Source organism: Leucopleurus acutus (assembly GCF_964270905.1).
Source record: "Leucopleurus acutus genome assembly, chromosome: X".
Taxonomy (NCBI): Eukaryota; Metazoa; Chordata; class Mammalia; order Artiodactyla; family Delphinidae; genus Leucopleurus; species Leucopleurus acutus.
Window position 1 is genome coordinate 109,043,888 of NC_139148.1, and position 19,445 is coordinate 109,063,332.

General features: G+C 38.7%; 1 protein-coding gene across 1 annotated transcript; it reads left to right on the top strand.

The window, feature by feature from the left end:
- Positions 1 to 4,970: 4,970 nt before the first annotated feature.
- Positions 4,971 to 6,896, top strand: PRR32 (proline rich 32; the record flags this gene model as incomplete). Its single annotated transcript, XM_082864492.1, has 2 exons — positions 4,971 to 4,990; positions 6,020 to 6,896. The coding sequence occupies 2 exons, from the start codon at positions 4,971 to 4,973 to the stop codon at positions 6,894 to 6,896; spliced, it is 897 nt and encodes a 298-aa protein (XP_082720618.1).
- Positions 6,897 to 19,445: the final 12,549 nt, after the last annotated feature.

Here is a 19,445-nt window from a genome sequence, read left to right on the forward strand (position 1 = left end):
GAAATTAAGTATGCCTTCAATTCCCTTGCATGTGTGTGTCTGTGTGTGTGTGTGTGTGTGTGTCTAATTGTTATAAACTTATGGTCTAATGGGTTACTGTAAAACAACTTTTTTCATCAACTTTCCTCATTTTACTTATTAGTCCATGTTTATATCTTAATTTATAATATATATCAATGTGAACATAAAATACATTAATTTTATTTTTTAATTAATGTGTTTTCCTAATTCAGAAAGGTATTCTCCAGAGTTATCATTAATAGCTCACTTGGACAACTCAACTATCCCCACCCCACTTCACCCAACACACACACACAATTAACTGTATGTTCTCCCACTTGCTCCAATACTGGAAGATGGATGAGCTAACCATGATTATAAGCTCAGTCCCACCTTAGTGACATAGAAATAGTCTGAGCAACCCTATACCTGCAGTTCAAAAACTCAAAATCAATTTAATTTTAATACTGGTCATACTGAGCACATATTAAAATTAATTCATTAGTAATGATCACTCAGTGCTGTCCTATGACTAAGTTCTTTTCTCTGTCACCAACCCTATTCGCTCCATGAGAGGACTTTTAGTCCTCATCCTCTTGCTGGACTGCCACCAAATGCCTAATCTTCAGTCACTTGCTACATTCCTGCATGGGCAGGCTTTCTGAGATGCAATGCAGTTTGTATGATTTCTTCATTGCAGAACTATATTAGGATGAGTGTCAGTGAGTACATGCATTAAATAAACTAAACTCGGATCTGGTACACATCTGGATTACATCTGGATCAGATGTTTTGATCTGAGCCACCTATGTGATTCACCTAGAACTATAGTCAGGAGGCCACGTGGTTGAATGAAAGAAATACGGGCTCTGGTGTCAGATTGTCTGTGTCTCAATATTGTCTGCTGTTTACTAGTTGTGGGACCTTGGAAAAAACTACTTGAACTTCTCCCTGTCTTTATCTTCATCTATAAAATAGATATAATAATAGTAATGGCCTTAAAAGTTTGCTGTGAATATTAAATGAGACGAAATGTATTAAATATCTGGCATAGAGTAAGTAGTAAAAAAAAAAAAAAATCTGAGTTTCCTTTTCCTTCTTCATTTTTCTCATCTGGCTTGCCCAGCTGTTACTTAATTTCTAGTTCTGACTCTCAGGAGATCAAGAAAAATTAGAGTGATCTGTTGAAAGAATTTCTGATAGCTTCTGATTTCTATAAGAAAATAATCTGTTTTGGAGTCATTGCCATAAATTACCTGTTTAAAACAATTTTTTTAAAGTCTGGAGCAAAGAACTTGAGAAAAGCAATAATAGTCTATTGATCTTCATACACATAGGTCCAACAGTGAGGCATGTGTTGTTAGTTGCTTTTGCCAGTACGGGTAGTGAAATAACCACACTCTCACCTGTTCACCCTTGTCACTTACCACATAGTTTGCAGGACAGCTGGTGGCAGAGAGGACAGGAGTACTGCCTATAGTTGTGCAACTGAATATTTCTGTCTGGCCCATTCTGGGGTAGTACCATGCCTTAATTAATCTCATGCTTCTTAATACACTGAATTAAATAACAACACACCCTTAAAAATATCTGGTCTATCTTCTAGAGGTACTTTTAGACATCCTAAACTGAGAGCTTTCCACAGGCATAGCTACATTACATTTTGAAAGCGAGTTAATGGATGAGATCTTTTGACAACTGTCTCCCCAGAGATCAGCATGACAATCTCTTCATCACCTTCTTACTAGCCTAATGGAAAGAGAGAAAATCATCCTTATGTCTCTATCTCCTGGATTCTTTTTCCAGCAAAAAAGAAAGGACGTATTTTAAATGATACTTTGCCTGTACTTACGCATCTGCAAAATTTCTTTGAAAAACAACCAACAACATCATTTTGGCAGTACAACCACATTTTTAATGACCTTGTAATTGCTGGGCAAATGTAAATATATCTCTTTGAATGGTTCTCACTTAGCATTTCAATAAAGTCCTCAAAACCTTTTGAGAGACATGAGAGTGATATCTGGAGCTGTGTCATGAAATTAGAGGCCATAGGTAATGAAAGGCATTTATAGCTTAGCTACTTTCACAGCTAAGCTACTTTTTGGCAAATCCTCAACTTCCATTACCCATTTTTTCCTCCCCAAAACAGTTATTCAAAGAAACAACAACAAAAACTATACACTATATTACTTCATTTTCAGAGCTCAGTGGATAATTGAAGCAGCTAACAGCTTTGTGTCAAAAAGTAGGTTTTGAGATGATTCTAGTTTTATCTTTAACTATAAAATCGGAGTGCCCTCAAATATTCCCTGCTGGGTACAACTTTACTAGTTACCTGGCTGATCTGACTGTCTCTAGAGGGTCCAATTGGCTCTTTAACATTCTATTTCTGCCAAATATGAGCCCAGTTTGGATTAAAAATCTGAACGACAAAATTCCAAATTTTCCCCTTCATTCTTACCTCCATACCTGTTCTTTTTCTTCTTCTTTTTTTAAATTTATTTTTGGCTGCGTTGGGTCTTAATTGCAGCACGCAGGATCTTTGGTTTTGGCACATGGGCTTCTCTAGTTGTGGAGCGCGGGCTCCAGAGCGCATGGGCTCTGTAGTTGCGGCACGTGGGCTTAGTTGACCCACAACATCTGGGATCTTAGTTCCCCAACCAGGGATTGAACCACATCCCCTGCATTGGAAGGCGGATTCTCAACCACTAGACCACCAGGGAAGTCCCCTCCATACCCGTTCTTGACATGGAATATTGCACCCACCCTTCAAAACACAACTCAAGCCCCAACTCCACATGAAATATTTCACAACTACTTTTGCCTAAAATTATAGCTTCTTCTTCTGAATTTCCATTGTGGAAAATGACAGCTAATAGTCTGTGTCTATTCTTTCTTACTGCATTCTTCTTTTATAGATGTTTTTCTCTCCCCCAGAAAGTTTGAATATTCCTTGAAGTCACTACCAGTTGCATATTTAACTTTTGTGGTATAATCCACACTAAACCAAATAGTGAATGCATGCAGTAGGTATTCAACAAACATTCATTGCACAAAAGCAAACAAGTTGCAAGGCAAAATCTGAGCTAGAATCCATAAATTTATAATACCTATTATGGTTTTGGAAAATTCTAAGGTGCCATTGGCTTTGTCACTATGCCCAGCTATTTGCTGTCTATATTACATTTCACTCTCACGTAATCCAATTAAGGTGATACTTTACTAAATAGGCATTTCTAGCTAAAAACAACCGATTATTGCAATAGTTTGATAGTCATAAAAGGATTTCCTGGGGAATCCTTGCCATTATTCAGAAAAAAATGCAAGCTCTCAAATATAAACTCTGTAAATACGACTTACCAACTATTAGCAGGTATTAACCCAAGTTTCATTATTCCCTCTGATATGGCAAGTGTTAAAAGGGCTTTAAGGCTCTACCATAATTATATTGCTAATAATAACTTTTCTTTTACATAAGGACAAGTAAATAATAAACTAAAGAAAAATGGAAACTGAAGCTTGAGAATCAAGATATTTCTTAACAGTGAGCCATGCTAGGCAAGGGAACAGATTCCTCTGGGAGAAGTTTTGGAAACATGCCGCTTTCATCTTTCAATGAGATAAAGAAAACTCGACAGTGTATAGACAGGGACAAGGCACCCTGGCAGGAAGATGTGGACTTAGAGACCCAAAAGGTCATTTCTATTATGAGTCTGTTGCTTCACAGCAGTGACCATTTCTTTGCATTAGTATCTTGTACCTACCCCCTGCACACACGCATGCCCACACACACACAGCTATATATATAGCTGTTGAAATGTAACAGCATATTCTGATATTGGGAATAAAGAAAGTTATTTTAAGGTCTTTGAAGTCTAGTCTGAACAACACAAATCTTAGGTGAATTTAAGGAAGTGGGCCAAGTTTTTGGCTTTATCCTAGAGCAAGATTAGTAATCTTAGATCAGGGGATGGCCGTCGTAATTTCAGAGCCATTAATCTGTAGATCGTTGGCAGAAAATAAAAGCTGAGGAAGTATACTTGCTTAAGATAGGGAGGGGGAAGAAATTTAAGCTGGAAGAACAGAAAGTGCCTTATGCAAAAAGTTACAAGGCAAAATCTGAGCTAATATTTGTAAATTGATGTTATCTGCTATGCCTTTTATTTCCCCTCTCACTTGCAGGGAAGTTTCCCGAGCTCTATTCTGGGAAATATGTGTATATACAGACACACACACACACACACACACACACACATACACCATACTGAGCCAATAAACTAGAAGGTAGGATGAAGGGAAGAATTGCAAATTGGGCTAAAAAGTAAAAGCCAATATGATTCTTAGAGGGATTTTTTTTATAGTGCTATTCTTGTTTCATCTTCACAAGTGAGAGTCAGATTGCAAAGCAATTTAACCCCCCAAACTCTGTTCTCCACCAAGTTAATAGTATGCACCCCCTAAACTGGAAGTTTAAATTACAAGATTAGGCATGGTACTCTGCTCAATGTTTGTAATTCCACCCTGGAAGAGGAGATTTGATAACTACCTTTTCTAAATAAAACTTCAGAAATAACTCTTAACAAAAGACCATGCCACCATGATTCTTCTAAATTTGTCTCGATGATTTGTCTTTCTGACTGGACTGCAACAGGGTTAATGTAGCGAATGCCTTTAAGTTCATCTGCTACTGTGCAAAAAGGAATCATACATTTAGCTTCAGAGGAGTGTCACAGATTTATCCCCTCCTCCTCCCAGCTCCTTTTCTCCCTCCCTTCCCTAGCAACTGGTAACCTCATAAAGAGGACTCCAAATCTAGAAAGAAGCAGTTGGTCCCTGGCTTCATTCGACCTGCCAAGCTGCTCTACAGCAGAAGCACCAGTCATTTCTCCAGACTGAGTTGGCTTGGCGTGGGCGTTCAGCTGGTTTTCTCCATCACCTCAAGAAGGCTTTGCTGATCAAATTTCTCCATGGCTTGTACTGAAAATGTGTAAGTACAAAACTGTGTACAACTGTTTAAGTTGAAGGCAAAAGACAATTTGAATTGTTTTCCTGTGTGAGTGCGACACGGACAACGGGGAGGAGTGGGTTGCGAAGGATGCAGAAGGGGATCACAGACAAAAGCGTGAAGGACGTAAATTCAGGTACTAAGAATACTGGAGTTTTAAATGTAATTTTGAAGTTGCAAATCCTTAGTCTAAATTGTGGGGTTTAAATATGAGGAAATTCTTACTCTAGGGTGTGGTATGTGTTGAATGAAAGAAAATTTTAACAAAAGTTGGTGTACATGTTGAATGATGCTTCATGAAAGAGAAACAAACTGGAGTGGTTGTTAGCATAACTAACCTTTCTTCGACTTCTGTGGAGAAAAAAAAAATGCTTTCCCTCATAAGACTTTCCAGAGCACTCCTACCAGAATCTAAATGATGGGTTTTGTGGATCATATATCCTACTGGGACTGAAAGAGCTGGTGTTTCCTCTGTTTATCTAGCATGCCTGCGCACTGCAGCTTTTAAGGAAGCTATCTGAGTCTTCTAGGCTGCCTTGTTGCCTTGAGGAGGTGGGAATATGGGGAACGCGGTGGAGCCACAGGTCAGCCATAAAGGGAAACCACAAAGCCTGATGCTAAACAGGCTGCCTGGTGAAGGGCAAGTGAATCGAAGAAGTGTTTGCTGACTACACCTGGGAGGAGACTGGGCTCTCCCTTTTCCCACCGTGTATTCCAGAGAATTCTATCAATCACATATTTCAGATATTTTCTGGTCACCGCATTTTCTTTTTTTTTTTTTTTTTGCGGTACGCGGGCCTCTCACTTGTGGCCTCTCCCTTTGCGGAGCACAGGCTCCGGACGCACAGGCTCAGCGGCCACGGCTCACGGGCCCAGCCGCTCCTCAGCATGTGGGATCCCGGGGCACGAAGCCGTGTCCCCTGCATCGGCAGGCGGACTCTCAACCACTGCGCCACCAGGGAAGCCTGGCATTTTCATTTTTATTAACCTATTCATTTCTGTTTTGGCAAGCCTTGGAGGGCACGCCCCTTCACCCACAGCAGTAGCTGCCGATGAACATGGGACCCCAGAGCTGCGCCCCGGCGTGCCCCTCCAGTGTCCGAGCTCCATGCAGAAGGATGATGTGGAATCCTGGGGCCTCCCTCGCGTCCCCCTGAGACCTCCCTTCAACGTACTGGCCGATCTGGCAAGAGAGCAACTGGAGCGTCCCTCAGAGAGAACAGGATCCTGCATTCCTGTCGACGATTCGAGAGCTCTCAACCCCCTCTATGAGCCACCACCTGCTGTTGCGGAAGAGTCCCTAGCAACAGCAGAAGTAAATAGCCCTGGGGGGCTGGCAGGCAGGAGGCAGAGGGGACAGGATTCTATAAATGTGTCCCGGGAATTCTCTGGCGGCCCTCCCGCCCTGATGGTGGGGGGGACGAGGGTCAGCAATGGGGGCACTGAGAGAGGTGGCAGTAATGCAAAGTTATATGTGGCTTTGCCAAGGGGTCAAGGATTCTTTCCATCCAGGGGCTCTCAAGTAAGAGGCCCGCCACCTATCCCCACCCTTAGATCAGGGATAATGATGGAGGTGCCTCCAGGAAGTACGAGAGTGACCTGCAAGGAAAGGTTGGCTCATGTTTCTTTCCCACTGGGAGGCCCGCGGCACCCCGTGGAGAACTGGCCAAGGCCTATGCCCTTGTCGTCCAGCACTCCAGGTTTACCTTCTTGCACTACTGCTCATTGCTTCATTCCTCCTCGACCTCCAAGTTTCAATCCATTTCTCGCTATGCCTATGGCTTTTGCTCCTCCTCCGATATTTGGTCCTCCACTGCCTTCCTATTTTGCCAATTTCCCTTCCTGGGGAATGCTGGCTCCTGCATCCTCAAACAGAGAGAACAACTGATGGCAAAAAAAAAAAAAAAAAGGAAGGAGGGGAAAAAAAACAGTTGGGAAAAGAGGTGAAAGTTACTCATTTATGTTTTTATATTTGAAACCCCCTACCCTCTTGCGGCCTGTTTAGCACTAATGTGCCTTACATACTTGGAAATTCAATAAAGGCTCCAAACTTTGAAATATTGTGAATTATTTTTTAAAATGCCACTTTTGGAGCTGAAGCCTTAGATTTTGTTTTCTACTTTTAAGAAAATGAAAGCAGTAATGTGCCAGTGTTTTGTAAGTAGCTTAGTTGAATCCCTACCAATGGCTTGCAGCTGTGATTGTGGGGAGGGGGGATTGGGTTCTTGTTAGACTTGGCGAGTCCGGGGTGGGGAATTCCTACCTACCTAAGGCTATGGGGGTTGCTCAGTGCAGGATGGGTGAATGAAGATAAGGTCCAGGAGGTAGATCCAAGTCCAGATAATAGAGTAAAATGCCCAAACACTAAAAGTAGTCAGATGAGACTGAGGTGAGAGTAACAGAGCCAACATTTGACAGCCAGTTAGAGGCAGAACCAGGCTGAAAAGTTAAGAAAGAAAAGGAGCAGGGAGATGGGAGAGTTCTACACCATTGCTTCAAACATGAACTAGTGTTTGTCTCTCAGCATTTCACTGTTGCTAAATACATGGTATAGATAAGGCTGGCTTAATAGAAGTCTGGGGACAAGATGGAACCGGGCTGAATCCTTCACCCATTCTCGAAATAAAGGGTACTATATACTCAGAACTTTTAAAGGCAAATGAAAACATTTCACTCCTGTGGAATTATTTTCTCTGACACTGCTATGTTTGTACCCTTCATAAGTGCTACAGCACCCCATTATCATGATGGCTCTGAGAGATTATCAAAAGCCCAGATGGGAGCTTTTTCAAATTCTAGTGACAAAGATATGGGCACAGCATGCAGGGTGGAAGGATGGCCATTCTGACCACTATACAGCTTCATTCACACAGTGGTCCTAAAACACACCGACACTGTCTATGAAGAACCACTAAATTAGAAATATCTTTAGAGGATGATTCTTCCAATGAGCATTTTTCATGCGCAGAGCTGATGACGTAGGTGATGTAAGCAGTCAGTTAATGGTTGACAAAACCTACAGATCCAAAAGGCACCTAGCCTATAAGCAAAACCATTTATGTGCTTTTAGCACCAATCGTGGGTTCTTCACTACTCGGGGAAAAAAAGACACATGGATCCATGAAGTTTCTTTTTCTCCATTTGATTCAGAATAGATTGTGCTAAATTTATAGGTGGTAGTGCAAGGAGCACTGGATAAAAGGAGCATCTGGATAGAGCTTGCTAAGATTCCCCTTACTCTGTCCTGAAGCTGGCGCGATTCCATCAGTTCACCGTGGTGGCTTGAGCAGAAGCAGGCAGCAAATCATTTGACAGCGCTCACTACGAGGCAGCTTAGTCCCAGCGTACCAAACACTTAGTGAATTTTCAGCCTTAATGAACAGAGGAGTTGGGCATGCTTATAGTCATCAAAAATATCTTTTGAGCCAGATGTTAAAAGATATTTTGACAAGAAATCAAGTTGTTGTGTCAACGGCAGTGCTGCATCTCTGGAGAGTTGCCAAAAGGTGTGGTAAGTGACAGCAGAATAGGATACGTTTTCCTTCTCAAAGGAAGTAGCTCCGATAAACACTCAGAAAGACTTTACTCACAATTACAGCGAAATCCATGACAAATTTACTGTAACAAGAAAGTGCCACCAACACAAGCTGCTCTTTTTAAACCCTCTGTTCTCTTTCCTAATACCCTCTGCATGTTATTTTCTATGCCATTTCTAAACACTGAGCACCTACAGCACACAACAAAAAATAACTATTAGCAAATTGAGGCATTGAAGTTTCCTTTATACCTCTATGGTGTAGGATAAATACATTTTCTTTAGTTTATGCAGAGCTCTGTGCCTATATAACAGGTTTCAGTAAACACAAGTATCAAATAAGCCTGGGATCCTGTTGTTAAATGCAAGTGAAATGCAAATATTTTTGTTTATTCACAGCTTCCGTATAGAAATACTGTATTACCTTATTATCATAGGTGCCAGCATCCTCAATGACAGCAAAACACCCATTTTAAACACATGATTTGGGGCTTCTGTGGTGGCACAGTGGTTAAGAATACGCTCGCCAACGCAGGGGACACAGGTTCATGCCCTGGTCCGGGAAGATACCACATGCCACGGAGCAACTAAGCCCGTGTGCCACAACTACTGAGCCTGAGCTTTAGAGCCCACGAGCACAACAACTGAGCCTGTGTGCTGCAACTACTGAAGCCCACGTGCCTAGACCCCATGCTCCACAACAAGAGAAGCCACCGCAATGAGAAGCCCATGCACCACAAGGAAGAGTAGCCCCCGCTCGCCGCAACTAGAGAAAGCCCACGTGTACCAACGAAGACCCAACACAGCCAAAATAAATAAAGAAATAAAAGAAGTAGAAAAAAATGTTTAAAAAACACATGATTTGCCTTAAAATAGCTAATTTTAAATTATTCTGGTGCAATATGAGCTAATATTAATCCTACACCAAAATATCTTATTCATTTTGGAAAGTGCACATAATTCAATATATTCAACATTCTTGAACATATATGGTTTCCCATTCTTTTCTGTGGCTTAAATAGCTCCTAACCGCAAGAGGGAAAGAAAAACATCAACAAAGTAGCCCTTTCTCCTGATAGTAATGGGAATGGGTTAAGTATTTCCTGTTCTAAGTTATAATCATTGTCACAAGATGATTCATGTTGTACTGTTTATTATATTCTTGGTCACAAGACTGTAGCATTAGAATTTTAATATCCTATATATTCTCTAGAAGATAATAATAAACTGTACAACTTTGACCTTTTCTATGTCCCTAAGTATGATTCATTAGCCATTTCTATTTTCCACCGTTTACAACTTCTGTAGCCTGATTGGAAGAGGTACACATGTAACCAATCAAACTGTAGAATACTGAAAATGTTAAAGTTCGAATTATAAAATTTTTAAAGTCTTTCATAAACCAGAGTGACATCAAAATTACACGTTATTCTTCTGAGAATTATTATAACAAACATAAAATAGGACCCAAAATTTATTTTCACTGGAGTCTTAAGGTTGAGATCATGGTGCTATCTTCATCTACCATGGAACAAGTGGTTTATTGCATGGCTGTTACTAAATAACTAAGTAATAAAAAATATATATACACACATACATATATGTATGGAGAAAGATATCCTTCCATAACTATTACATTGTACTGTAACAATGGCATTGAATTGTCAAGTGCTATTGACAGATGTTGATTTTTAAAGGACCTAATACAGAACTACGTGAAATGACTCTATTTCAAGATCAATGGGCCAAAACCAGAGATAAAAGAAATTTTACACAGATCAAGAACACTGTGTCATGTCATAGGTTAATTCCATAGCTATCACAAAACGTTGCATGTCTTCTTTATAATCAGCTGGATTGAGTGATATTCCCACAGAAAGAGCAAGTGATGAGACTAAATTAAGTGAAAGAACCCATCTGTTTCTCTGTGACGATGTTCATTTTTTCTTAAAATGATGGAAATGTATAGCATTTATCAAATCAAGTCTAGACTTGAGAAGTCAGAAAAATTGTGATTCATCACGCAGTCATTTTCTTAAGTGCTTGAGAAGGTGCTACTCTTGCCAAAGACTAATTAAATATATATGCTTTCTCACCCACCATTGGGAACTTACTGCCATTCAGAAAATCTTTCTCGGCATCCCAATTTCTCAAAGAAACTATCTGTGGAACTTGTTTTCATGAAGTGACTCTACCATTGCTTTTTTGAGAATGGACTAGTATCCTGCAATACTCTATGGAGGTAAACTGACCACATTTTTCCCAACTCTGAAAATCTCTTTCCCTAAGTAAAATAAGATTGTAAAGCACACAACTCCATCATTCCTATCATAAAGGGCTTTGTCTATCTAATAGTGTTTAATTATATAATTTATTGAGAAGTATACATTTATAACTGACTTCATCTAACACCCTGATTGTAAAAGCTTTGACTCAGAGGCAAAGCAACACAGGGAATATGGAGGTTGATGGATGGTGCTTGCGCATGTGAGAAAGAGAAAAACAGATGGAGAAAGACAGAGGATTAAAAATAGAGAGGGGCAGGGCCACTGTCAGTTGAGAAGAGATGAGATGAAGTGCTGTAGAAGAGGAAGCAGCTTCATAGTGGAAGTACTGTTGGAAAAGTAATACATTTGGATATGGGAGAATATAATCCAGAGAAGACAGAAAGGGGCAGTTTGAAAAGAAGGAAGTTACAGGGATTAAGTGTTTCATGAAAGAAAGGGCTCTGTGTAGGAGTCACACATTGGAGAGGGTGGGGATGAGCTGATTAGAGAAACACTATCCAGCCTTCCAAAAAATGAATCTATCTCCACCGCTTCATTCCTTCCTATAAATATCATCTCTCTTCAGATAGCAGCCAATCTCATATTGCCTATGTGAAACTGGAAGCCCTTTCTGGTTTAGGTTTCATCAATCCCCCAAACTGGCCTTGACAAGCAGACTCACCATCATCAAGGTTACTTTATTAGTGAAGAGGGTGTGCAATGAATTAGGCTCACAAAAAAGCATTCCCTCTTCAAGTTCTCAAATATATCAGACCCTAAACTTGCTTTTCTTTTTAAATTTAAACTCCAATCTTTTTTTCCCCTAGTGAGGTACACTGATTATTTTCTAATTCTGCCTTTTCACCCCTCCTATTAAACCATAATTTTCTGAGGTGGAGTTGCTGGCTTTATTAATCACACTTCATCCAGAACACAAGCAATCTATTATTTTTCCCAGGGGGCATATTTATACCTCTTTTAGGTATAAAATCCTTACACATTGTGTTAATGCTCACTGGTGCTCAATAGCTATTAGCAATATACAGTAAATGTACTGAAGATACTATTTAATGCCCTAACTAAAAAGTTGATTATCCATAAACAGAATAATTTTAAAACATCTTGTATTAGTAATTCACATTAGTAATTACTTAATTACTAATTAAGTAATTAATTAGTAATTAAGTAAGTAATTCACTTACTTAATTAGTAAGTCACAACTGGAGGAAAATAATCAAATATAAATAATGTTTCATAGTTAAAAAATATCTATGAGATAGTCTTACAAAGACTATCAGTAAAATCACAGATGATCCCAAATTTAACAGAATGATATGGCTTTAAAAACGATCATCTCTTCAGAATTTACATAAACATTATTGCTTCAGTGCTAGGCATTTTCACAAACCAATTGTAACGTATGTACATCTCAAATTGTCCAACTCTATGATTAATTAACACTGCTAACATCACCAGTCAAATGAATCCATGTACATATCACTTCAAAACAGTGTAAAAGCTCATTTCTCCTTTAGGCGTTTGATATGAAGTGAAGTTATATAAGAAAAATACCAATTCCAATGTCTAAATGTTACCCTCTCTATTTAACTTGATGCTGTTATCCTTTTAGCATAGCCAGCAGTGGAGCCTACAAAGGTCAGTCAACCCTTAATTGGGAAACCAGTAAGAGGCCTTAGGCTCATTTAGTCAAAACAAACAAACAAAAAATCAAACATAACAGAGTGTAAAACACAGAATCCATGGGCTTGAAGATTAAAGTTATTCAACGTGCATTTATTGAATGCATAGTATATGAGTAGCTCTACATTGGGTGCTATAGAAAATAAAAACCAAGCAGACACCTGTGGAAGTGACTGATTACTAAGAAAACACTTGTTTTCCTTCAGTGAGAGAAAACATACACTTATAGTAGAATGAGTTCTCATGTGCTCATGTGTATTTAGAATTTCCATGTCTTCTGTTGGTCTGATAGGTTCTCAGTTTACAGATGGAGAAACTGAGATTCAAGAGATTTAGTGATTTGACCAAGAACAAAATGTGACTTTGTGGCAGAGTCAGAATCCTCTTGTTATTCCATACTTCAAAATGTGTTTCAGGCTTCCCTGGTGGCACAGTGGTTGAGAGTCCGCCTGCCGATGCAGGGGACACGGCTTCGTGCCCCGGTCCAGGAGGATCCCACATGCCACAGAGCGGCTGGGCCCGTGAGCCATGGCCACTGAGCCTGCGCGTCTGGAGCCTGTGCTCCGCAACGGGAGAGGCCACAACAGTGAGAGGCCCGTGTACCGCAAAAAAAAAAAAAAAATGTGTCTCAAATGTATTAAAGATATAAATGAAAATAAGAAAATAAAAATTGCCATAAATTCTAGAAGAAAATACAAGTGAAATAAATGAATATTTATGTAATCATGATCTTTCTTCTCATGACAATAAAGTCAGAAATCATAACAGAACACACTATAATATTGAAATGATCTGTGTCAAAATTATCATAAACAGAATTTAAAAGCAAATGAAAAGCTTGGGGAAATTTTGCAGGATATCTAGAAAAAGGTTTAAATGTTGTTAACAAATACAAAATTTGTGAGCCAATAGAAAAAGTGTATACCCTCATATAAAATGAATAAGTGACATTAACAGGTAGTTGACAAAAGAAAAAAAGAAAAATGGCTAATAAACATGTAAAATAGTTTATAAGTATAAATTAAAATAAATACATTTTTATCTGTCATAGTTGTCAAAGTTTTTTTCACATAATTATATCCATTGTTGGGGAGGGTTTGGGCATATGGGTGCTCTTACACACTAGTTATGGGAGTATAAGTAGGAGAACATTTAGTGAGAGCATGTTGCAATATTAAACAAATTCCTTAAAATTGTTGTGTTCTTTGATCCAAGAATCCCACGTATTGGACTTTAGCCTAAGGAAATAATCATGGATATTGGATAAATTTTTAGCTACAACCAGGCTCATCTCATCATTATAACAGCAAAAACTTAGAAATAAACTAAACTTTTCAAAATAGACAACTGTCCAATTAAATTGTGGTCCCTTCAGATGACAGAATATAATGCCACCATCAGAACAATAACAGAACTATAATTTTTTAAATGAAAGCTTATATGCATTTAAAGTGAAAAAAATTTCAAAAGTATGTGCCAGTACGATCAGTTTTCTTCTCTTTGCTTATCTATATTTTTGAATTTTTTTTTTTTTTTTTTTTTTTTTGCGGCACGCGGGCCTCTCACTGTTGTGACCTCTCCCTTTGCGGAGCACAGGCTCCGGACGCGCAGGCCCAGCGGCCATGGCTCACAGGCCCAGCCGCTCCGTGGCACGTGGGATCCTCCCGGACCGGGGCGCGAACCCGTGTCCCCTGCATCGGCAGGCAGACTCCCAACCACTGCGCCACCAGGGAAGCCCCATATATTTTTGAATTTTTATAATAAACATTTTTACTCTTGTGAAATTTAGGAGTTGTGATAAAAAGGAGATCATATATGATTTCTAAGGTCTCTTTCAGCTCTACACTTCAACAAAACAATTATATAATAGAAAACAGAATGGTATATTCTGTAATCATAATTTTAAATAAATGAGTACTCAGAGGAAGTGAGAAAAAAATCAAGTGTGATGGGAGTAGTTATAGAGGTTTATGTCAAAGAGTTTAAGACAAACTCTGGAACACTGTACCTTTGCAACATACGGTTTCTTGATCCTTTGTGAAATGAGGCCCTACTTTAGTGATGTTAGCCAAGATCTGATACTTGGCTGTGCGCTTGTTTTCACGAGACATTGAGCGTCAGTGAGTTGCGGTGGGGGGGGGGGGGGGGGGTCTATGCAAAGAGGGGCCAGGAATCAGGAGGCTGAGCCAAAAATGGGATCTGGAGTATATAGCAGGTTTAGGCAGGCAGGGGGTCAAATCCGGACAGGTCTGCTGAAGCAGCATGGTGCATGTAGGTATAAGTTCAGTTTAACAACCCTTTCATTTTGCCATCCTTTCTAATTTCAAAGTTCTTGATTTCCCATTGAAGTACAATGATCCTAGTTTTAATTCCAGCAGCCTGGACCAGCACGTGTTAACTGTAGCCAGAAAAATGTCAGAAGCATGTAGGTGAGTCATGCTTCTGATCTAGGCAGGAACAAAGATCCTCAGATTATCACAGTATTTGGCTCAGTGTTTTGCCCTTCTACACTGTTTCCTGTTGAACGTGAGCAATTTAAAAATAGGGAGTTAAGACAAGCATGGATGACTTAAGCATTTTAAAACTGCATGTAACCTAACCATGACTGAGGAGTACTGAGCATAAATTGTTTTCTATGATTTATGATAATCACACTTTAAAATGTTCAGAGCAGGCCTACCAAGAATATGGTTGTACAGTTTGTATCCTGCACAAGGGTGTCTAGCCAAAGTGGTAAAAGTAGGGATTGAAATTCAGTTTGTACTCTGCTTGCTAAGCAGTACACCTGAGGAGAGGCAACTTGTTCCAATTTGTCCACCCAGAGTGGATACCTTTTTCTAATTTATTCATAGAAGCAGCAGCTACTAGCTGTGGTTCAGGTTAATAACCAATGGGTCCAAATACATTCATATTCAATAAGATTGGAAAATCATTAAAAAGCATGAGCCCAGTTTAGAGAAACCACAACGTCGATGTTGATAGAATTAAAAAATAATTGTCATTCAACATGCCCAGCAAAGACAAGCAGTCTATCAACTATAAATTACCTGCTAAAAAGCTACCATTAGACATGGAAAGTGGATTCATATGAAAAAATAAATTAAAAATATAATTGACAAAAGGCAGTTGCTTTAATGGTAACTCTACAAAGAAAAAGTCCCATGAAGTATCTCTCTTGCACCTGCATAAAAAATATTCTTAATGGGAATAATGTAGAAATATAGCTAGAATCCTAAAACCCAAACACCAGGCTAACATTTCAAACGTACTTTGGAAAATTACTGCTATGACTGACACTATTAAAATATTAAAAGTAATAACGCTGAAATTCACAACAACCTTACAATATAAGCCTGCAAATATAGACTAAATATAGTTCAGTATGAAATCTACCCTTTAAAGCATATGTTGAGTATAAGGTGTGAATATATTAATGAGTCACTTTACACGAGCAAAATAAGTTTGCTCCCTGAATACATTTAACATGTTATATTTTTTTCTGCATTTAGTTTCTTTTTATTTTTTTTAAGGGTGAGGTAGCACTGAGGTCCTTTAATGGAAATTCATCATGCCTCTCAGCTGTATTCATGTTTCTAGTGAAGAAGCTTATTTAACAGTTTCTTAGAAGACGTCTCTTGGGTTTAGCTGTAGTCAGGAAATGGTGTATAATTAGCACTTTTATGTGGCATTAACAAACAATCTTGTTAGTTCATTACTTTTTAATATTTGCATCAGTCTTCTGAAAGCAGATTAAGAGCAACTATAATTTCCATATGCAAATCGTTAACTACAAAGCTCAGAAAATGTTCACTTTAATCAAAACCATGCCACAACTTCAATTTCTTTTCTCCCCACATTTCTTTTCAGTCTATTCAGACCTTCAACCCCAGGGATTTAGAAAGATTTTATTTTAAATGAATGAAATACGCATTTTAGTTCAGTCTATCATGCTCATTAATAAAATAGAACAAAAATTAATAAATATTTTGTTTGGTCACTGACCCACATGACAAATATTATCTGTGATTTGTAATATTTTCAATGGATGGATGTTATGGGTAAAACCTTTTAAAGTTAGAATTGGTTAACTTAGAAGTCCTGGCTTTGAGGAAGCCCTGGTAAGAGATGATGATTACAAGTATGGGAAATAGCTGCATAAGTAATACTTAGATATTGTATTTATAAAATTTCTTAATCTTTCCTAGACAAAGCTATACCAATGTTACTTGAGTTACATTTTCTGCACACATGTGCTACATATTACAGACATTTTCAATCTGTTTTAGGTACATTAAATGAATCTGACCGTACTCATGGGTTCATTCCAAGACCACCAGGGCTAAAGGGTTGTGAAAAGAGGAAGAATAGCACAAAGTAAGGTAGGAAAGGTAAGCAAGTCCAGACTATGCAGAGAATTATAGCCATGAAGAGCTTGGATTTTATTCTAAGTGCAATTGCAACGGCACAGATGGAGGAACAGCCCTAACATACTTGACTATTTAGAACTACTGTGCAGAGTGAAGTCACGTGATGGTATCAACTCCCTTCCACGTCCCCATATACAACCTTCAGTAAATTCACTGTACAGTACTGCACTAAAGGCTGCTCTCTGTACCTAGATATTACACCATCACTAAGTGGAAAGTATTCAATTATTTTTATTTGAAATGTAACATCAAATATGTATATTCCTAAAATTAGACACACCATTATTGTTCTTTGTACTCCTAAAAACATTAAGAGTAAACTTTTATCTGATAACTTAAATTATTTTCCCTCTGAAAAAAGGACACTAAAAACATGAGACTTATTCCTTTGAATTGTGGCTATATACAGAAACCCAGTGAGACTCTCTGGATCCAGGATCAAACATGTCTAGCGTCTAGACAGACATTCACCCATCCTTCACGAGATTGTTTGGCTACCAACACAGTCTTGACTTCTGTTGAATTTGTTGTAAACAGAAACACCTGTGTCATTTAATTTCAAGGTGCTAGAAAGCTAAACTTTACTTGCTCTACTTTATGTATTTGATTCTTCAAACTTAGACACAAGAATTACCTAACATGTCTCTCATTAAATTCTCTTTCGCTGATTTAAGCCCATTATTACAATCTCTGTTATTTGAAAAATATTTACTTCAAAGTAGTAACATATTCTTTTATCCTTACATCAAGTTATGACATGTAGTTTTAAAATATGAAAATCATTGATAACAGGAAATGTCAAATTGGTTCAATGCAAAGTCCTGAGAGGCATTCCACTGGAGACCTTCCTCAATTAATCAGTATTATGAGTATCTGGCCATTTAACCAGCCACGAATGCATTCAACTGCACAGTAAGGTATTTTCCTATTTTTCCCAGAGCATGCAATGAAAGGTTTTGTTCAAAGACTTTTAGTCATCAAGACATACCATGAATATGGCATTTCCCCTTTAAATAGATCACATTTAAATTTTCACTCAGGATAATGATTAATATAATCTAGAAGGGAAACAAGAACCTTCATTTTTATATAATTATCTCCTTAAACTATGTACATTCCTGAATATTTTAGGGGAGAGGAAAGCACATCCATTGAAAGTGAAATATTAATAGATAAGGTGTTATCTGAGCAGAAAATGGGCATACGTATATTACACACTTAGAAATAAACTAGCTCAAATATGTTATTTTGTGTTCAAGGAATGTAATGCTCACATAGATCAAGACCTCAGGCTTCCTAACTCAGTTACGGACTTTGTCATCTCAGGATGCTTTCAAGAAGAGAAACAATAGGATTCTGTGGGCAACAATGCAGACATAATCACATAACCACTACCAACCTAGAAGTTAAAGAAGATAGAACGTTACAAGAGAAAATGATTGCCTTCAAAAGGTTTACAATCCAGTGGTATTATTACATAATGGAAAGCAATGATAATGCTGTGTCTAGAAGTAGGGCCAGTACTTATATTGTTAATTGGGTTTGTTTTTTAAAATTAATTAATTTATTTATTTTTGGCTGTGTTGGGTCTTCGTTGCTGCGTGCGGGCTTTCTCTAGTTGCGGCGGGGGGGGGGGCTACTCTTTGTTGTGGTGTGCAGGCTTCTCATTGCAGTGGCTTCTCTTATTGTTGAGCACGGGTTGTAGGCACGTGGGCTTCAGTAGTTGTGGCTCGCGGGCTCAGTAGTTGTGGCTCATGGGCTCTAGAGCACAGGCTCAGTAGTTGTGGTGCACAGGCTTAGTTGCTCCACGGCATGTGGGATCTTCCCGGACCAGGGCTCGAACCCGTGTCCCCTGCATTTACAGGGGGATTCTTAACCACTGCACCACCAGGGAAGTCCCAATTTGGGGGTTTTAGGATAAATTTTTATGTTGCAAGAAGGTGCAGGTTTTAAAAAGTAGCACAATTGAATCTGCATAGCAATAAGTCAACTTACGCTTGAGTTTAGGCAACTACATGGTATGTAAACAAGCTAGATTCAGGAGGCTAATGCCTCTTGTTCTAGTCTACCCTATGACTGTATAGTAGAACATTCTAAAGAAAATCTTATACAGATTTCAGAGAGGGTAAGAGAGCGCCAGGACAAAGAAGAAGTGCACCTTCTTTGACCTTCCTTCACCTCATGTTCTTTTACAAGCCTTTATTTTCTTCTGTAGCTTTTATTAAATACATAATTAAAAATACAATGCCTTCTCCCCTGTCCATGCTTCACCTGTTAATGCTTCCTTAGATATTCATACTTCGCACCCTGTCAATGAATGAAGGAGACTGATAATGTACTCCCTGCTCAAGAGACAAGCTGAAAAGTTGAAATGATGTCTTTCCACTTTAACTTAAAAACATCTTTGGTAACAAATGAAACAAATATTTCCCAGAGTAATTTTCTCTATGGAAACAGAAAGATTCACGAGTTAAATGTGCCTACAGTAAATGACTCTGTCCACTGCC